The sequence below is a fragment of the Scatophagus argus genome, chromosome 11, assembly GCF_020382885.2.
Source record: "Scatophagus argus isolate fScaArg1 chromosome 11, fScaArg1.pri, whole genome shotgun sequence".
NCBI lineage: Eukaryota > Metazoa > Chordata > Actinopteri > Scatophagidae > Scatophagus > Scatophagus argus.
In genome coordinates, this window is record NC_058503.1 from 8,378,466 (window position 1) to 8,400,271 (window position 21,806).

At 43.0% G+C, this 21,806-nt stretch overlaps 1 protein-coding gene across 4 annotated transcripts in view; it reads right to left on the minus strand.

Annotated features, from left to right (window-relative positions):
* mcf2lb (mcf.2 cell line derived transforming sequence-like b) overlaps positions 1–21,806 on the minus strand; it is a 35,421-nt gene that overhangs the window by 5,075 nt on the left and 8,540 nt on the right. For all 4 annotated transcript variants that reach the window (XM_046404869.1, XM_046404868.1, XM_046404866.1 and 1 more), the window contains exons 2-23: positions 13,509–13,592; positions 11,817–11,931; positions 9,100–9,190; positions 5,970–6,089; positions 5,721–5,837; positions 5,379–5,528; positions 5,153–5,277; positions 4,446–4,560; positions 4,232–4,351; positions 3,745–3,936; positions 3,466–3,657; positions 2,994–3,153; positions 2,509–2,570; positions 2,334–2,407; positions 2,103–2,169; positions 1,901–2,016; positions 1,570–1,639; positions 1,379–1,471; positions 1,195–1,287; positions 968–1,093; positions 444–665; positions 203–295 (exon numbers count right to left, since the gene is read on the minus strand). In XM_046404869.1, coding sequence (XP_046260825.1) covers positions 203–295; positions 444–665; positions 968–1,093; positions 1,195–1,287; positions 1,379–1,471; positions 1,570–1,639; positions 1,901–2,016; positions 2,103–2,169; positions 2,334–2,407; positions 2,509–2,570; positions 2,994–3,153; positions 3,466–3,657; positions 3,745–3,936; positions 4,232–4,351; positions 4,446–4,560; positions 5,153–5,277; positions 5,379–5,528; positions 5,721–5,837; positions 5,970–6,089; positions 9,100–9,190; positions 11,817–11,931; positions 13,509–13,592 — 2,597 coding nt within the window. The remainder of the gene's footprint in view (positions 1–202; positions 296–443; positions 666–967; positions 1,094–1,194; positions 1,288–1,378; positions 1,472–1,569; positions 1,640–1,900; positions 2,017–2,102; positions 2,170–2,333; positions 2,408–2,508; positions 2,571–2,993; positions 3,154–3,465; positions 3,658–3,744; positions 3,937–4,231; positions 4,352–4,445; positions 4,561–5,152; positions 5,278–5,378; positions 5,529–5,720; positions 5,838–5,969; positions 6,090–9,099; positions 9,191–11,816; positions 11,932–13,508; positions 13,593–21,806) is intronic.

Here is a 21,806-nt window from a genome sequence, read left to right on the forward strand (position 1 = left end):
CACATTTTTTTCAGAGGTTTAGTAGTTATTGGGATTAACATTCAGCCTCAGAGGACATAGTTGAGGAAACAGTATTTACAGTATATAGATGATACTCATTATTAAGATCAAATCAGTATTGAGTTTGGTCATTCTGTGGGACTTGCTGACAATTAGAAAACGTAGAAAACAAAATCAAAAGATTTTTAATGTGTTAACGTACCTGAACAATATAAACCTCTTCTCTGGAGTTGCACCAAATTTCAAACTTCTTGTTGTCTCCTTTTGCATTCTCAGTAATGCCAACGGCACTCATCTGTCATAAAAGACAGCAGTAGTAATAATGTAAAACGTTTCATTATATGAATAGGTTAGTAGAGAGGCGTTACAACAAAGCAATAATACAAAAATATACAACACAAACGCAGTAAAATTTTCAGTACTGCATCTTTAGAGGTGCTCACATTCAGAGAATGTTTGAAGCTGTAGGAGGGAGCTTTCTCGTAGCCCTCCCCGTTCTCCTCCCTCCTCTTGCAGAAGAGCAGGGCCTTCTCGTGCAGGAAGAGGTGCCTCTGCATGGGCTTGAAACGGGCCAAATCCTTCACTTTGGCATGACCTTTCTTGTGCTCTGTCCACACGCTGAACGACCCCTGCATCAGCAGCTTACCCAGTTCACTCAAATTACCCTGAGAAAGAAGAGTTAAAGAAGCTGTGAGAAAGAGCTGACCAGCAGCATACTGCACATGTTCTACAACATGTTATAGAGGCCATCATCGTCAGATACTCTTTTAGCCCTTTGGACTCTTTTGGTACAACATGGTCACATTGTAACTTTACTGTAATAGCATTCCTGTCTCCCTTTTGGTAACCCCTCTCCTTTGTTGATCTATGAATGACATTGTACTTAAACCCTATGATCAGCATGTCTGTCTTAAATTTCATGTCAGTGACCTACACAAAGCATCTGCTCTCCTGTTTAATATCTCACCTCATATCCTGTAATGGCGATGAGGTGCATGGAGTCATTGACAGCCTTGAGGATGCCTAAGATGGAGGTCAGCGCCTCCTGCAGGTCATCTGCCCCCTCACAGCTCTTACTGTACTTCAGCATTTCCTGTAGACAGAAACACATTAAACATGCAGCTTGTACAGAAATCCCACTGAAAGAATAGTTTGATGGTCCAGTTGATTTGTCACCAATATATAGTATTGTACCTTCAGCAGCAGTTGATATTTGGTAATCCTCTGAACAGGCTTCAGGAGATAGGAATCTAAACCAAGCTTGTGCTCCAACTTTTTCTGACACTCCTGGAAGTCAAAAAGGGACAGTAATTGTGTCAAATTAAATCAAATTAAGAATATTTACTTTAAAACTTGAAGGCACAGACTTTCTGTTCACCTGGAAAAAGGCACAGTCTGAGCACTGCCTCCAAAGGCTTTCAGAGCGAGGCTTATTGTGACAGTATTTCTCATAGATCTGCAGGTCTGTCATCTAGAGGAAAGCAGCGAGAACCGTTTGTACACAAGGAACCTCTTCATTGGCACAGATAGGATCATATCTGTGTGCTGAAAATCTCGTAATTCACTCACCCTCTGTAAAAAACACCTTCCAACTAGCTCTGGGCAGTCGGTGTACTGCTCCAACTCCCTCAGAAAGGTCCTGGACATGACAAAATCAGGTTATTGTTGAAAGTGTGAAAGATGACGAAGAATAAGATTAAAGAACACGAAGATAACTGAACTAAATATTGGCGGGATGAAATGCTGTAATGACTTCACTGCACCTTTGTAATAAAACCACACAGGGAAATGTTAACCGTTTAAACATTCAGATGCACGTCAAAGCCAACTAATTTTGTAGCATGTACAGCAGCCTGTACGGCACTGCATCATCAGTGACAGCCAGATGGCACTGTGTTACCTCCTGTGGAAGTGGTAGATTTCTGGCATGTTGCCAAACAGAACCTCCTTTTTGTTCTGCAAAGGAGCAGGCATGAGGGGAACCATTGCTGGATTATCCATCTCAGAGGCATATCCCTGCAAACACACGAAAACTTAACGTGAAACTCTGGGCACCAATGTAAGACAGAGAAGAATAAAGAGTCTGAGCAGCGAATAAGCACCTGCAATACGCACAGCAGCTCCTCCACGTAGGCTCTCTCAGTTTCCAGCAGCTCGTTCATAACGTGCCTGCAGTCAGAGGCAAGAAGAGAGATCAAACCAGGGATTTGGGGCTGGTACACTCAGATAAAACATAGATGTACTGCTCCATAGTTAAAGAGGCAAGTGTTTTCACACAGCCCATCTGCCGTGTAATTTGATTACAGATGAAAGACTGACCGCCAATCCCTCACCTCCTGAGCACCGCCAGGTTGTCCTCCTCCTCTGACAGAGAGGCATGTCTGCTGTTACCGTCTCCATTCTGCAACTGGTCATTTCCCGGGGGGAAAAAAATGGCATGATCATAAGCCACTGACAAACACAATCTTTAGAGAGGAAGTGGACAGAGAGCATGTATACTCCACTCACTTTCTCACAGTTGTCCCCGGTGCCTGTCTCTGAGCAGTTTTTCTCCAGATGTGCTCTGTGCGCTGTGCCAGAGGAGGAGGGAAAAGAGAAGAAATGTAATGAAAGACCCTGTTGATCTGTTGCATCCATCTTCTGACTTCAGTAGAGGCAGAATATCAATCTGTGCCTGTTGGTTGTTATTTTTCTTTTCTGGTCATCACTCCAGCATGATATCAGAGGCATCACATGCTTTGTATACTGTATATATATAGGCTGTAGTTTTTGACTGACTAGAACATATGAGTGAGGAAACAGGTATAGGTGAATGAATCACATGTTCAATGGCTGTTGAAAATGGAGTCTAAATGTGGAGTCTGATTATATATAATACATAATGCGGACAACATTAGACCTGTGCGAAGCATGAAGCGTACAAAAGCCTCTCGAAGAGTCTGAATAGGCTGTGTTTGTGCGAAATAGATGGTGCAGGATGTGTGCAGACTGACCAGGCGAGCTGAGGGGGGATTTGATGAAGGCTTCAGGTCTGGGGGCTACCGGCTGCACCGGCCTGGTTTGTTTGGCTGCTAGTTTCTTCAGGCTGACCCTCCTCTTGTCAAACATGTCCTGCATGGACATCTGCTTCTGGAACACCTTCTCCACTTGGTCCTGATTAACAGGAAGTTATCAGGACAGTTTCAATACCTGACATGTACTGTTTGTCAGCCTAACAATTGAAATTAACATAAATGTGTGATGTGTAGTATTTGGTCATCGTTGAGAATATGACAGCTTTCACCTAAGACAGTGTGAGCCACAGGCTTTGATTTTAAATGTTTTGGATATCTTTACATTATAAAAATCATTTGGTTGCTTTGTTGCAACACATATAATGCCAAAGAAAAAAGTTTCTCATAACGTCATCTAATGAGATAATTAACAGAACAATGCAAAAAGGATTCCACAACATGGTCATCTTACTCTGAACTGCTGGTTGAGCACTGCCTCATATTCCGTCCAGATGTTGTTGAGGTCTGTCAGTTGGTTCTGGCCTGCGTTGTCCAGGTACCGCTCCAGCTCCAGCAGGGCCAACTCTGCTCCATCTTGTGATAAACACTTGTCTACTGGCTGAGACGCCAACAGGTATATACCATCGTCAACCCATTTAGAAGCCTGAGGAGGACAGCAGAGGAGGAACAATCATTATGTAACCACAAAAATGTTGAGGAAAGCTATACTGTGTGTGCGTTGTCTTCTTACTCTCTCCAAACGGTGGTGCAGCTCCATGGCTTTGTGGAGGTGGTCTTTCTTGGCCTTTAGGTTGCTGCTCACATTCTCACTGATTGCTCTGACTTCATTGCATTTGGGCTGTATGGAGTCCTCAGCATAGTGGGAGTTCTGGATCAGCTCATCACCCTCACGTGCCAATGACAAGGCTTTGTCCAGCACCTCCTGTGGAGCAACGAACATATTAAATCCACCAAAATCATGGCCACACTCAGCCAGTCAGTGTAAGAAAAATGTGTATTCTGATACAGTGATACAGATCTAGATGCAGATTACAATAAAAAATATTTATATTATCTATATATCTCTGTATTATTCATCTATAGAAACTACACTCCGTCAGACCATTTTGAAGAAAGTACTATGTAGGAATATGATTCTAATAACCACTTTACAACATTGACTGACTATCTGGAACAAAAGACAAAGTGTGATTATTGAGGGGTTGGGTATTACTTACACAGACTCTCTCCTCATAGGTGGTGAGTTCACAGAAGATATGGTCAGCATGGGCTGGGCTGATCCCCACCTCAGAGAAGGTTGCAAGTTTCTCAGACACCTGATCCAGTAGAGTCCTCACCTGCAGCAGAAATATCACAGTTTTAAAGTTTAAAAAGGGATCATGCAGACTCCAGTACGAATGATTTCATTTGAACCAACAGGCCCCTGCTCACCTCTCTGTAGCTGTGCTCAAAGTTGCGCAGTTGGAGACACTGCTGCAGTTTGGTCTGATGCCTCACCCAAAACTCATCGAAAGCCCTTTCTGTCTCATCCAGCTGAGACAGTAATCTGAGAGACGAGCCGAGAAAGAGACGGAGACAGATGTATTGTTCAAAAACAGGCGTCTGAGCAGACCAAAAGCTTTTCTGTGTGTTTGTGTGCGAGCATGTTACTCAGTGACCTCAAAGCACACTACCTTTTCAACTATTACTCCAACTACACTGATGGCAGAGGTGAGACAACTGAGAACACACTTGCAACAACAGCAAACGAACAAGAAAAGCTCTATATATTATAAGTTATGGAGGAAAGTAACCAACTAACCAAAATAAAATACAAAATAACAAATTATACAGCTATTTTATTTCTGTTTTCTCTTTTAATAATCCACATATAACTTACACATAAGGTGATAAAAAAACACGCTTTATTTCTCAATAGTGACCCACACAGCGTCAACCCGTGGTTTTGGAATTATTATACAGTCACCCAAATAATATATTATTGTAGATATTTTCAGTTGATGTGTGCCTGAGTTTTTCGTAAGAAACATTTGCACTTCCATCTGTTTATATTAGTGGCTTATTTTTCCAGTAATTAGCAGAAAGAGTTTGTTCTGTAGTGTCCATCCTGCAGCTCTTTCATCTGTAGTGCCTCTAACCTTTGCACTGTGGCAAGGTTCTCCAGTTCATCCTGGTTCATGTTGTGGTCAGGGTCTCTCACAACAGGCTCATTGATGCTCTCCAGCAGCCTGCTGCCCTGACCCAGAGCCACCAACAGATCCTCCTACAGACAGACAGAGTGATATCATCCAATCACATCATGAATACACAGGCCTAATAAACTATAAAAAGACAAATAATACACGTAATGCATCATGCGTTTACCTTCATTTTGTCTTTCTTGCTGGTGTGTGTGCTTAGCAGGATTGTTGTGGCCTGGATTTCATTTGGGAGTTCAGTTTCAGCCAGTTCAGTCCCAAACAACTGCAGTGTCTGTGCTGTTTTCTTCACCATCAGTGCAAAGCCTTCAATAGCCTGATGCATACAAGACACAACAAAGTTTTTTTGCTGTTGTTTGCACTAAACTAAACACTTTTTATGTTGGGTTTCATCCCAAATTACATTTACATGTACTTATTTCTCTGTATGTATTTGCATATCTTGCTCAGTGTGGAACTGTTATGCTGTCCATGCTAAACACTGAGGTGGGGTATACAGTGTACATACAGTGCGATGAGAGATCCACTTTTCATGGCAATACTCCTGCGTTCCCCCGAGTTCCTGGGTCAGCTGTGAGCAGTCGATGTATGAGTGCAGCTCAGTTATTGAGCTCAACATGATCACCTGAAACAGTTACATACATGTTACTTACAATCATATTAACTGGCATTTTATGAGCACCGCAAAAAATGTTTCTTTCTCCAATAAGCTGGTTTGGACAAATGAACTACAGAGGAAAAAAGCGACTGCACGCACCGGCACCTTCATCTTGAACTCATCCTTGTTGAACTTGAATAAGATGTCAGACAGCGTACGCTGCAGGAGGGTGGTGGGCCTCAGAACCAGAACCAGCTGGAGGTTCCCCGGGAAGGAGCCCTGAAATTAGAGGGGGGATGGAGACTGTCATTTGCCACAACAGAGCAGAAAGGATCTTCCTTACCCTAAGCCAATTATACATCATATTTGAGCAGGATATGTTCTATTCCTTCTGCTGACAGTCAGCCCTTCCAATGCATTCCTCTGTACTCGTTAGTGTATCCATCCCTTTGTCCGTCCCTTCGTGTCGCATGTGAAAACTCTCGCTCAAGCCTGCACATAGAGTATGTAGAGTACGAGAGAATGGGAAACGTGGGGGATGTAGGGCACCATCCTGTGGCAGGGACATTAATCTTCATGTCCTCCGAGATGCTTCTGGATGAATAATGAAGTAGAGGGTGTTGCCACCAACTCATATGTGCATGTGCATATTCTCAGGATTTTCATCACCCAGCTGCCATCACTGAGACTGCAGTCGGCACTGTTGCATTAGTTCATATGAAAGGATGCACAAGAAAAAATTTTTCCATGTGCCTACTGAACATAACATATGTCATAACTAAGCTAAGTAAATAAATAATATTTCTAAATGTTTTCAGAGCAAACAGTTCTGATGATATTTACTATATTATACTATGTAGCCAACACACAACTCAGTCAGTAGAATCAATAAAATGTCAATTAAAATGTCATGACTGACACCCACTGACAGGCTAAGTGCTGCTGTGACAGCAGCTGGATGATGGTTGAGGGTGGACACTGATCTCCTCTCCTGAGGCAATGCAAATGCTATTACAACTTTAATTAGCTAATGACCCACGCGGACAGGTCGCCGGATTGGTCGCCCGTCTTCACTGAGTTAGAGAATGCTGACCTGAGCAGAAATCCCAGTGAATACACTGCTAATAAAAACCTCATGGGATGGAATTAATTAATGGATCATTTTAAAATCAATCCAGTATTGCAGTCCTGTGGAGATGGTTGCTTACCATCTGGAGAAATGCCGTTATTGAGAATGAGAAATACGTTATTGTGGGACATACTGCTGTTTTAATAACATGGCAGTGCTTACCGTACAAGAGAGAGATATTATATTCTGTGTATTTACAGCTAAAAAAAAAAAAAAAAAAAAAAAAAAAAGTTGTGCAGCACGCTGTACATGACTTCCTAAAAGATAAGTCTGGTAAGAGTCTCCATTTTCATTATTGTCAATAAATACAAAATGAGATCCAAACTGAAAACTGATCCTACTGGTGAGTATTTCTTGAATGAACGAATGAGGCACACAGTTGCACTGGGTGATATGTACCTTCACTGCGAGGAACATGACCACTGTAGTTTCACTGCAGAGTCAATCAAGCATACACCTTTCTGCAGCCATAAAATCACACCAGGACACCAAATCTGTAGCTAAATCTGTCCCTGACTTGAGAATATTATTATATGCGTTACTATGAAATTATTTTGTTTTTATTTAAAAGCCGTAAAAGAGCCACAGACAAGGAAGAGAAGTCCGAAAGAGATGCACTAAGGCTTTGCTGGCTTTGGTCTTTTCATGGACAGCAGCAACACTAGAGAATATATCCAGCTTTAACATTTAAATGTGTATTGCAGCTGTCGAGCATTCAGCCATGCTGCTTGGATCCGTGGTGGCTAGCAGTGATGGTCATGGTCTATTGGTTCTTTGTTCTTTGTCAGTGGAAGGCTGAGACACACGCACACACACACATACGCACACACACACACACACACATGCACATACTCAAACAAAGCCTCAAACAAAGCCTCAAATTGGAACCAGATAAATGACAAGCGAGGAGTGTATGCTTTAGGGACTGACAGTAACTCTGTAGACTTAATTATTACCAGTCTATAAAACACAATTTCTGTCTGTCACTATCTCAAACTTGGCCATGCACAGCAACCTGGAACTTTCCTTGAAACACACTGACCCACATTTCTGTAAGCATGTGTATACACAAGGGTGCTTATAAGCACAAGCACACAAAAAGACAAAGGGAGTCATTCGACAGTGTAAACATGCAACATCCTCGCTTATTCTCTCTCACACACACAGACTTACGCCCTCATACGTGTACACACTGATTGAATAAATAACCTCACTGAGTGAATACACAGTATGCTCTGAATACAATGTGATTTAGTTCATGAACTAGTCTCCACAACAAATATACAGCATCATCATCCATTTAGCAGCCTGGGTCAGTCACCCCAAACAGGACATCATTGCAGAGATGACTCAATGCCTCTTTATTACCAGCCTGCCACCCTGTAAAAGTCCTCCTTGTGGGATTAATAAAGCTTGATTTAATTTGAAATGAGCAATGTGGTCTCCCATGTCTCTTGAGACCACGGGTGGTGATATTCATCTCTCATTCTCTCTCTCAAGCATTTCATCTTTTCATCAGTGTCCAAAAAGAAACAGAACAATGAAAGCAATGAAAGAGGTGATAGGAAAATGGACAAGGGTGCAAACTTCAGTCAACTCTTATTCAACTTTCCCTCACTGCAGCAATGTTGAAAAAACAAAAAAAATGTGACTCAGTCTATGCAGGATTGGAGGCTGCACAGGAGTCCTTAAACCAGACGGAGTCTTAGTTATCCATTCATTTATTACAGATTCAATGTGTTGCTTTTGTTTTGGCCGTCTGTGATGTGTAAATGCTTCTGCTGTTTCTCATTAGTAAATAATATGATGCAGAGGTGAAAAATGTGGCATTTGCATGTATGAGGGAACAAAAAACAAAAAAAGAAACAGCATCTCCTTCTGTCTTTTTTTTTTTTTTTTTTTTTTTGGCATGTGACTGTTTATTTGTCCCTGTAGCTATGGAAACACGTAGCAGGCTGTGATGGGGGAGAATTCAAGGATGAGTTGGCTCATATCAAACCCCCCAGGGTTTGGTGGTGATATTAGTGTTGGAGCTGTGAGTGCGTGAGAGATGGGGACACTCCCAACACCTCTCTTTCCCCATGACTGAGGGCACGAGGCCTAAACACACACACTATGCACACAGAAAGTAAGACTCCGGTCACACAGAGACAAACTCACAGCGATGCGAAGCAGGGTCCCCTTGACGGCCGCCCATCGGTCTTGTCGACGATCAATGACCAAGATGAAACCCACATCTGTTGAAGACAAGCTGAAACACACAGAAAGACAACACGTTCAACACAAATTAAACATTGGCCACAATGATTGGTGAGAGGAGATCACATCAACTTTTACCTCGCACTGACAGAAAACTGAAAATCACACACTGCAACGTAGTGTAGAGGGCCACAGACAAAGCCTGTACTGCAACATAATAGCCACTTTGAAGGACAGGAAATCAACAGAAAAGACGAGAGCTCAAAAAGGAGAAACACAAAAACATACATGTAGTTTCCCTTTGCCACAGTGAAACAGCAGATACCCAAAGCGTGTTTGTGGCTCGTTGTTTTATTAAGTCGCTCTTTTTCTTCTCAAGCAGCTGGTGCAGTCAGTCAAAGGAGATGCTGTGAAGCACCTCCAGATTTCTTGGCCCCCAGTTGTCTCCCTGCACCCACCCTTCCACTGCTGTCCTCTCTGGTCCCAGGAGAGAGGAGGGCTTTATGGCTGAGACTCCACCAACAGTCAATGACAATCGCACACGCAGCTCGCCAACAGACGCCACTGTGCGCACTTGAACTTACAGCACTTCTGCACCTCCAGAACCTTCATGCACAAATATCCAAGCAATCCTCAAGTATTCGCTTTCATGTCCACCATTCTGCAAATACTAAATGCACAACCCCGAGCAGTGCTTGGGACGGTAAAGGCAAAATAAAAACACAGGAGATGAGACTGTGTCTCAGAGATAGATCCCAGCGTGCTGTGCTGTTATAAAGGAGAGGGAGCCTAATGTTTAAGACCATCACAGCATCCAACCTTTCCCCCCCTGCACTGCATCTGTCAGCCATCCAATGAGACACTGGGAGCTTCAGAGATTCAGACCTATCACAAGATAGGTGCAGAGTGAGGAGCAGCTCTATTAACCAGTCAACAGATCTTTACAGATGTGGGGGGAGGGGCAGACCCAAAAATGGCCCTCTAAGCACGAGAATACAGACTATTTATCCACGTCGGCCTCTCTACTGTCTCTCATCATAACATTTACATTCTGCATTTTTTTCTCCACTTTCATCTTTTCTTATTCTATCACTGCATCATCAGCTGGGAAAAAGCTCAGCCTAATGGCAGTGAAGTGATGAGGGAGATTTGCTGCATGGATGCATATGCAGACATAGCAACACACTACACCTCCACCCCCACCTCCGCCCTCCTCTGTCATACTCAACACAGCAGAGAAAGTCAGTGCTTGAGTATGATGGCACTCATATATTAAATTGAGGACAGATTAAAAAGCCACAAGTGCAGGATGTGTTTCAATCCTTGGACCGTAGTGTCAGCTGTATCTCTTTAATATATAACCAAGCAGCACAACTAGATTCATCCATTTGTAAAAGCCAAACAGAGGTCAAAGGAGAGCAACGACAGAGAGGTGAACACGGTCAAACACGTAACTTAATTCATGCAAAGTCAGTGAATTAATTTAAAACTTAACACATTCAAGCGCTTTAATAAAAACAGGCTGAATATGTTCTGTTAATAGATAGTACCATAACAAGCTTACACATATGGTATGATAAAACCATTTTTAATTAGAAATTATGCCTGTGATTGCTGATCCTAATGTATTTGTTTTAAACTAGCAGCAGCTGTTGGAGGTCAGAATACAGTTGTATGATATTTGCCCCTGGCTGTGGGTTGTGTGTGCCCTGTCGGTGGGGTCGGTCTCACAGGTACCTCGAGCCATCTGCCTCTGTATTTACAACAGCTTGAGGCTCGACGCCATGTCACCCCTGTGGATGAACCTTCACTGACAACCCCGACAGTCAGACCACAAAGGAGGTAATTTTAGACACACATAATGGATGCGAATGATATCGGCCTGTTGATTGATTTGCAGCTTGGAATCAGATAAAAACATCCTCATACTCATAAGTTATTTCAAGACTGTCAAACACAAGCACATGTATGACACACATTTATGCAGATACACGCCTGTGTGAACAGGTGTTCGTGTGAATTCATCACACGCTCACTTTAGTGCACAGCTCTGCTCAGCTGTCTGTATGCATTATAGAGATTCAAACAGTCAGAATTACTGCAGATTCTATTTTTACTCACTCTGCCAGCCCATGCATGCTGTGCAAGCGTGGGGTAGCTGTTGTGAGAGCTATATTAAGAAACTGCGGCATTAAATTATGAGCAAAATATCAAAGACAAATGAAAATGTAGGTATTGGAAAAGTGAACAGGATGCACACAGACACAAGACTGATAAACACCCTGGACTATTAACTGTCTATCTTATTTATTAAGTAATCACACCACTGCACAAATCCTCTGCAGCCTACTTCTTTATGCAGTGAAACTGTGTTTAGGTATACACTGCCACCTACTGGCAGACTCTGTACACAAACATCTTCAATCATTAAATTTTCATCTCTGCGGCCTCTCTCACTTCATTACTTCCTTGCCTCCGTCAGCCTTATTTTTAGTTCACTTGCAGGTCTTTTGACTGTGGGAAAAAATCCACAGAGAAATGTTTCTAGAGTGTATGCTGATAAAAAGTGAGTGCAAGAAATAAGAAAGTGAGTGGGACTACAGTCAAACAACTGCCAGTCTCATAGTTTCATGTGAGCATGTTTGTCTGTGTGGCACTCAGCCAGTGGGGGACTTTACCTGGGCACACTGGTCAGGTAGGTCAGCACGTTGTGAAACTCTCTGTCTGTGATCTCTCCAAACGCAGGGAATTCTGGGAATACAATGATGGGGCTGCCATTATCCCCTCTACCTCCTAGAAAAGGAACAATAAAAATAAAATGAAAAAAATGCTTGACACGCTTGAGACTTTCTTAATGAACAGATAGGAATTCCACAAGAATGCTCTCTTTGGGGTTGGTGCATATCAGTATAGCACCTGAGAAACAGGACGACATCATATAGGAAGCAGAGACAAAAGCATTTGACTTTATCTTAGCTTCATGCTGATGTGTCTGTGTAGCTGTCTCTGTGGTGACTGGACAATGTACAAAAGCTGCATTATGCATTGTATTAAATGATATAGCCTCATAACCCTGCATTAAAAAAAAACAAGACAAGTGATTGGACATATTGTAAGTGTATTTTTTCCAGTATAAATAAATTACTTATAATAGGATTTTGAAATGACGCTCATCAGTGTATGAAGGTAAGAATAAATAATTAAATAAATGATGTAGGACTGAAAGAGTGGCATGATCTCATTATTTCACAACCTCATCTTACCACAACCTGGATCTGAAGCATCTCTCTTCAAATCATGTTTAAATAAACAACAATGAAAAAATTTATTGGAAAAAAACCCCATAGTAATTCATTTTATTTGAGAAATTCAAAATTCATCTGCTTCCTCTGGATGGTGTGGTTGTTGTTTGATCAGACTTTATTTGCAGTGATCGAACTGTAGATTCTGATGTAAATATTGTTGAATCCTGATTGGTTCATGTATGACTGTGACATCATCTTTTCTGACAGAGCTCCACCCATCTCAGACCAGTGAGAGGAGCGCAGAGAACAACACAAATACTCTCATGTGAAATAGCCAAAATGTTTGCAATGTATAAGGCTGCACGCTGACTGACAAAATATGTTATGAGGGGCTTTAAGAAGAGGAATTTTAGTAGATTACACAGCTATTTAAGATGGAATAGCAAAATGAAATGAAAAAAATGATTAAAGAAAAAGAGGTGAACACGTCGCTCCTGCTGTTTGCACACAGTGATTGGTTGTTGACAGCAACACATTCAGTCTCACCTCTTACACACACACACACACACACACACACACACACACACTCTCCCTGTGTGGAACAGCTGCTCTGTCAGCGCATGTGACTGGAATATCAATCTGTCTTCCTTTTCTTCTCTCATCGCTATAGCAACAGCAAGTGCATGGTCATGGTTTCAACGTCTGCTTAGATCTTTGTCTGCAAAATGGTTCCCGGCTCTTCTGCGGCCACAAGGTCACTTCTGACACACAGAACAGAGAGCTTTTACAGTACTGCAATGTTTGAGGCTTAAAGAAGCGTGAAAACACTCTTGTGGAGATTAAAACATTGAGTTGAGCAAAACACATATTAGGTAAGAGCAGCCACAAGGTGTGTCTATCTGTACCAAAACCTGACAAATGGCAAAGAGGAAAGAGGAAGGTGATATTTGCATAACAAATCACAAGTGAAAGGAGAACACAGTTCACTCTAACTGTACAAATATCAAGTAGAGTGTAAAATAATAAATGAGTTGAGGCAAATATGTCACTCAGATGAAAATAGAAACACCATTCCACCTATGGCCAAACACTAAAGACAGACACTGTAAGAAACAGAAGTGTCACCTGAAAGGTAGGCAAACTGCCTCTTGAGCTCTGGGGTGATGTCAGCAGCACGGAGGGGACTGCTGTCCAGCTGCATGATCTCATCTGGACAGAAGACAGACATGCAAAATATTAGTGATATCAGCACTGAAGATGTACACCATGAAGGGAGACTTAAGTCAGTTTCTCAAGTATGTTAAATTATCAAGTGCCTTTGATTGCCATGTTTATAACATATGATCTCTTCCAGCACTTCCCATACGTAATTGATTAACATAGCAGATATAAGGCAGCATTAAAACTTAAACACACAAAGTAATAGAAGTATGGCAGCAATATTTGCACTACATTAAGATTAGTGGCGACCACTGGAGGCTTCCTGTTAGATCCCTGCAGATCTGTTCTGCTGTAGATAACATACAGTATTAATAAATAAACAGGCTCCTTCAGCACTTCTTCATCCCCCATGGACATGCTTCACAAGGATTAAAATAATCAGATTTGAGGTTTATTACCCCAGTTGGAGATGGAGATTCTGGTTATAGCAGGGATCAAACTGGAGGCTGGACAGTGGATACTCACAGGGCAAGGAAGGACACATATATATATGTAGTAATGTTAACACGTTACTATATAAGTAACTTATATAGTAACGTGTTAACGCAGTCCCGGCCCTAATAAAGAAAGAAGTCTGTTACATTGAGATTGCCAGCTGCTAGGCCTCGTGAAAATGCAGTAAACATAGACAGTCTCCCTTCGGTATACAGTATACAGCTTACACACTGATTTGTTCTGAAGAAACTTTTCAGTCCTGCTTATTGAATGAAAACTGGCCACAGTTCAAAATGAAAAAGGTCTGCACAGCAAAGGGCAAAACAGATCAATACGAGAAAATTGTTGAACTGCACTTCTTCTGCTACGGGATTATAATGTTACTGCTTTGTTTCACACACCCTCCATGTTTACATAAGCTACAAAAGTACACATCCTATTATTTTACATTTTACATAGTCAATACAATTTAAGATCCCCTTTATGGTCTGCTATTGTGAAACTGTGTCCTTTTATGTTTGAAGCATCTCTAGATGTTAGTTATTCTTAAAAGACATTTTATACACATTATATCACTGGACTAGCCACAACACACACACACACACATCAATTCCCTTCTTCTTATGTCCCAGAAGATCTGTGAGGTTTGTGCCGTTTCACCAGCCTCCTGTTTTATCAAGCTAAACAGCTGTCAGTTTTAGATGTCATCCTGAGTGCCCTCAGGAAAATAAAGTCTGTGAGAAGCTACTGTGTGTCAGGTAATTTTCAGTATCAATGCTTGGGGCATTTTGGTATGCAAACATTTCTTTTAAAATGCCTTTTATCCAGGTCACTGGTAAATATATGAAACTGAAAAACAGGAGAAGCATCTAAGGACCAAAAAGCCAGGAGATTATGGACAGGGAGTGTCTCACAGTGAAAGACATGTTTGAAACATGCTTTCAAACATAGACAGGTAAGACAAAGTAAGAGTGACGAAGAATATTGACTTTTCTTCTTCTTATTTGCTCTGTTTTCCTGAGGCACAGACAGAATCACCACATCATCACCAGTGTGTAAAGTAGTTCTGTGCAGGTCAAAAATGTATGTTAAGTTTGTAAATGAAGCACTCACAATTTCCCCCTGCATTTTAATTTTGATACTACCCTTAGAGATAGTCCCCTCACATACAAAGACCCTCTTGTCATCCTCATGCTGAGGAAGATGGAGTCTGCATGTAAGAAGAAATAACAATGGGATCATTGGACTTCTGCTCTTGGACTTCAGTAGATCAAATACAGTCTCAAGATAACAAGTAGAGTCACTCACTTCTTTTGTTTTGTCTGATTAGAGTTTGAACTGTCTTGATAAACAACTCAACAAAATAATAATAATAAAAAGATTACACAAAAGAAAGAAAGAAAACACAATCCCAAAGAAACATGGATATCAAGAACTATACTGACAACAGGAACAACTTTCCCGTGTGTGGCACCATACCTGCCCAGTGACAACTGGCTGCGTGGTGACATCAGGCCAGAGCACATCCACCTAGTCTGGTTTCACACTCGGACTGTCACAGAAAACATTCATCATCGTTCCCAGACTGTATCCTGTATGTTATCCTGACTGCCTGTGTCTTTACAGGCACAGCCCCCTTTACTTTGAACCCTCCTCTGACTCCACTTTAAACAAACCACAGAGGCTTGTTGTTGCTCTTTGTTTGACAAGGAGACCGATCAGGTGACTTGGCCTGAAGGGACGTTTGCTGCTTGCATTTTATCTCCTCTCTCTCTCTCATAGACACACACACACAAACCCAAACTGTTTGGAGACGAGATTCTTTCAAGTGTGTCGTCTGGCATTTCTAGTCTCCTGAACCTCTGAGACCAGCTGGTGCCATGCCTGTTAGTTCAAAATAACATCAGTCAGAAGCTTTAGCTAATTAGGCAACTTGTTTTTCCATGACCAGATACACCGCAATTCTCTTATGCCTCACTTCTTGACATGAGATTTTAGATTGATTTTATCTCTGCCAATAAACTCCTCCTGAAGTAGTATAATAAAAGCAACTTATCGTGCATTTACAGGAACAAGAGCTAAATGTCAACCAAAATAGAGTGTTTCCCTCGCGAGTGAATAAATAAATAAAGCATGTTGAAATGAGTGAAGATAGGTGACTCTCACCTCAAACCACAGAGCACAAATCACGCACAAAACAGCATCAGCAGAAATCTGTCATATAAAATAACCAAGCCTTTTCATGTGGATAGGAGCCCATCACTAATAGTGAGAAAATGACCTACGCAGTTTAATAGTGATCAGTGCATTAAAGTTTATGATATTACAATGAGAAGCACAGACAAGCGCTTCTCAGTTACACTCATCAGTTTTAGTAATCTGCTTCCTCTTCTCCTCCAGTGGAAATGTTTCTCTTAGCGGCAACAGCTGCACTCATTCATCTATTATAAACTGAATGCCCACCTGTAGCTGGACAAATATTATTGATCATGCAATCTCATGGATGCAGTGCCAGTTTCTGTTGTAATTTGTCTACTGAAAAATGCTCACATCTCAGAACTCAACCAGATTTGTCTTCTTTATTCTTACCAGGGAATATAGTACTTTTTATCAGCCTTCTCCTCTACTGATTGGATATGACATCAGTAATTACCAGATATTGAGAAGGAACAGCTGACTCATATCTGCAATGTTATCTGAGACACAGCTTCCTTTAACCTCAAGCAAGGGTGTGTGCACCATAATGACCTCTTTAACAGAAGGCAAGTGGACATGAGACTAGATAAATGACCACATGTGTAAAGCAGCAATCGGCCACTCACTGCCTGAGGACAAGAAGCTGCAACCGTCCTGCTATCTGCAGAGAGCTACCAGGCACTCACACACTCCTCGGCAAATCAAGTTCACACAGAAACCTCACTCAGCGTCACTCAGCGTCACTAGCTCAACCAGCCACACCCTGCCCCCCAGCAACTCCCTCACACATCGAATCAAAAGCAACGTCCCACCCGGGCCAGCAATAGCCATGGAGAGAGTGACAACTCTGTTACAGAAAAATCCCCTCCTGGAAGATTTGAGTTTCAGTCACTTTTCACAGGACATTTTTGGTCACAATTTCATTTGCTGTCTCTTTGTTGTTTTCCCTGCCACTTTCACAGTATTATACAACCATTAACAGCCCCTCTGGCTATTGGATGGATGGGAGAGGGTGAGCCAGTTTTAGGTACCACTGTATTTATCACAAAGGAGAACAGTGAAACCACTTTTTTCCTTTCTCTTTGTATGTTCACTCATCAGCAAGTATCAATGATGACAAAAGGATCTGATAACGGAGGGTCTTGTATCCTCCCAGCAGGAAAACAAGAAGTAAGAAGCTCACTGAAAATAAGGACTCATATTACTTTTTAACCTTACAATAAAAATGACAAATGAAAATCGTATATTTCCTTGCTATACAAACTAGTTGAATTAAAGGAAATTTGACAAAGTAAAGCTAACAAACATGACATTGTTCCAACATTCCCCATATGCACATTCGTGAACACACAGATACACACCACCTGCCACTACTGACACAGATTAAACAGGAAGAGAGCAGAAGCCTGAAATCCAGGTTCATCATGCCAGAAAGACTGGAACAAAACAAAATGTAACAACTAGAATAGGGTGCAGCTTGTACGTGGCTTAGAAATAAGTCCTTCACTCAGCAGGTCTCTCTTATCCTAAGCTGCTCTTTCATAAGAAACATAAAATTATTCACAAAATATTTTTAACCATTCAGATTTGGAGGAACAGGGCATGGGACAGAATGGACACCCACAAACAGAGAGATGGGGGAGGGGAGCTCATGGGGATAAGGGGCTTATAATCGCGGTCATGGAGGAGAAACGACAAAGGCAAAGCACTAATAAGGGATGAGCAGTGACAGATGAGTCCATAATATTATGAAGGAAGCCAAGGGGTGAGAGAGTTCAGATGAGGGTGACACAAAAAGTTTAATGTGATGGCTCTCAAATGTGCTGCTCCACTTGGTGTTTAATCATACAATAAAGAAATGATCTATGGTTTGTGTGTTGTGGGGCTGTCTTGGCTGACACGACTCTGCAACATCGCATGGCAGTCAGGGACAGTGCCCTTGGACTGGCAGACTGGGGTGGTGGTCCCACTTTTTAAGAAGGGGGACCGGAGGGTGTGCTCCAATTATAGAGGGATCACACTCCTCAGCCTCCCCGGGAAAGTCTATGCCAGGGTACTGGAGAGGAGAATCCGGCCGATAGTCGAACCTCGGATCCAAGAGGAACAATGCGGTTTTCGTCCTGGTCGTGGAACACTGGACCAGCTCTATACCCTCCGCAGGGTGCTTGAGGGTTCATGGGAGTTTGCCCAACCGGTCCACATGTGTTTTGTGGACTTGGAGAAGGCATTCGACCGTGTTCCCCGTGGCATCCTGTGGGAGGTGCTCTGGGAGTATGGGGTCCGGGGTCCTTTGCTAAGGGCTGTGCGGTCTCTGTACTCTCGGAGCAGGAGCTTGGTCCGCATTGCCGGCAGTAAGTCGGACCTGTTCCCAGTGCATACTGGCCTCCGGCAGGGCTGCCCTTTGTCACCGGTCCTGTTCATTATTTTTATGGACAGGATTTCTAGGCGCAGCCAGGGGCCGGAGGGTGTCTGGTTTGGGAACCACAGGATTTCATCTCTGCTTTTTGCGGATGATGTTGTCCTGTTGGCTTCTTCAGGCCAGGACCTTCAGCGTGCGCTGGGGAGGTTCGCAGCCGAGTGCGAAGCAGCTGGGATGAGAATCAGCACCTCTAAATCCGAGGCCATGGTTCTCGACCGGAAAAAGGTGGTCTGTCCCCTTCAGGTTGGAGGAGAGTTCCTGCCTCAAGTGGAGGAGTTTAAGTATCTCGGGGTCTTGTTCACGAGTGAGGGAAGATGGGAGCGTGAGATTGACAGGCGGATTGGTGCAGCGACAGCAGTAATGGGGTCGTTGTACCGGCCCCTCGTGGTGAAGAGAGAGCTGAGCCGCAAGGTGAAGCTCTCAATTTACCAGTCAATCTACGTTCCTACCCTCACCTATGGTCATGAACTTTGGGTCATGACCGAAAGAACGAGATCTCGGATACAAGCAGCTGAAATGAGCTTTCTCCGCAGGGTGGCGGGGCGCTCCCTTAGAGATAGGGTGAGGAGCTCTGTCACCCGGGAGGAGCTCGGAGTAGAGCCGCTGCTCCTCCACATCGAAAGGAGCCAGTTGAGGTGGCTCGGGCATTTGTTCCGAATGCCCCCTGGACGCCTTCCCGGGGAGGTGTTCCGGGCATGCCCCACCGGGAGGAGGCCCCGAGGAAGACCCAGGACACGCTGGAGGGACTATGTCACTCAGCTGGCCTGGGAACGCCTTGGGGTCCACCCGGAAGAGCTGGAGGAAGTGTCTGGGGAGAGGGAAGTCTGGGTATCCCTGCTCAAGCTGCTGCCCCCGCGACCCGGTCCCGGATAAAGCGGAAGAAGATGGATGGATGGATGGATGGTTTGTGTCCAGGAACAAAAAACACAAACTGGAAAAAAAATCAGAAAAGTCCAAACACAGTTACAGCCTCTTCTGTTCTGTTTATACATGGTGCAGTAATGCATCACTGCTGATCATTATCACAGCGTTATGTGAACCTGATCCCACATAAATACATACAGTACAACTGGACCGAGAGAATCTAATTCCTCCATGATTTACAGTTTATGATTAAGAGTAGACTCAAAACTTTCCTTTTTGAAAAAGCTTATAGTTAGGACTCACTCAGGCTAGCCCCTATTGATGCTACTATAAGCTTGGACTGTCAGGGGACCTCCCATGATACGCTGAGCTTCCCTCTACTCATCTCCTTCTGTTCACATGCATGTCCAATTAATGCATGTTACTAACTTCTTCCCCTGACACTTTGTGTTTTCTCTGGTGATCTGGTGATGTGGAGTTACAAAGAAGTGAGGCTACCAGATCTCTGTAGCTCACTCTTCATCTCTGCTTAAGGCAAGCAGCTCGAGGCCACATTAGCCGCTAGTAGCATAACATACATGAATATCTGACTGAGCTGTCAACAGTCGAGATGCATTGTGGGTAATTTAGGCAGAAGTTTTTTTTTTCCCTTAAACCTTCAAGCAAGGGTGTGTGCACCAAACGTCTCCTTAACAGAAAGCAAGCAAGTGGACATGAGACTAGATAAATGACCACATGTGTAAAGCAGCATTTGGCCACTCACTGCCTGAGGACAAGAAGCTGCAACCGTCCTGCTATCTGCAGAGAGCTACCAGGCACTCACACACTCCTCGGGGAATCAAGTTCACACAGGAACTTCAGTCAGTTTCCACTTTGTGACCCAGCCTCACTTATTCAACCAGCCACACCCTGCCCCCAGCAACTCGCACACATATCAAATCAAAACCAATGTCCCACCCAAAGAGAGAGAGAGACGATTCTGTTACAGAAAAATCCCCTCTTGAAGATTTGAGTTTCAATCACTTTTGACAGTAACTTTTTGGTCACATTCTCTCCTTCTCTTTCCATAACTATTAATAAGTAACTCTTACTAGAAAGTAACTAGTAATTAGAAAAGATACAACCTGAACAAACATAACATTGTTCCAAAGTTCCCTACATACACACATGTAAACACACAGATACGCACCACCTGCTGGTTGAGGCGCTAATGTTCTTTAAAAGGCTTAACGATGGGGATTAGCGTCCACTCACGCTCACGTTTGTGGGTGACGAGTCAAACATTACTGGGTCAGAGTCACACACCTGGATAGCCTGCCACTACTGACACAGATTATACAGGATGAGAGCAGAAGCCTGAAACCCAGGGGCCAGAAAGACGGGAACAAAACAAAATAAATTCACTTCAGTAATAGTAAGTGGAGAAAAGTTAGAGAAGTCCAAACACAGTTACAGCCTCTTCTGTTGTCTATATATGGTGCAGTAATGCATCACTGCTGATCATTATCACAGTGCTATGGAACAGATCCCACATAAATACATACTGTACATCTGGACCGAGAGCATCTAGTTCCTCTGTAATTATCACGGTCTATGTTTTCTTCTTCTCCTTGTAGTAAAATTTATATATATAAAAAAAACATACAGGGAAAACTACCAGCGTTTTCACAATCCTAACATTAGGTGAGGGCAAAGGTAGAGGGCATGTGAACTCAAACAGAAGAAGACAGGTGGAAGATGTGGTGTTAAGATAACAGAACCAGATTGTGCTTGATAAAATAAAGGGGTAATTCTCCACAAAAAGAAATACTATACAGCATAGTGAAATATCTGACACCTACCACACAGCCAGTGGCAGCAGCGGGAAAATCTGTAGTATCTTTCTACCTCTTCCAGAGTGATCCGTACATGAGTCCCACTCTCCTCTACTGGCCACGAGGACACATCCAATGCTCGCTCCATCCCTCCATCTTCATTTTGGCTGTCCACCTCTACACTTCTCTTTGCTTCAGTTTCTCCATTCTCCATTGATCCTGAACCAACCTCCATCTCACCTTCCTCTTGAGTCTCACCTGCTTCATCTCCTCCTCCCTGACTTCTTCTACCCTCTTTTTTCTCATCACTGGTAAACAGAGAATTTCTGTGTTCTGTAATCATAAACCAGTCCAACTCCTCTCTGTCTGGATGTTCATCTGAGTCTACACTCACCTGTCCCACCAAACTCAGCTCAGAGTCCACCTCCAAGCAAAACCCAGAATCTAACTCGACCTCAACATTCTCCTCCATCG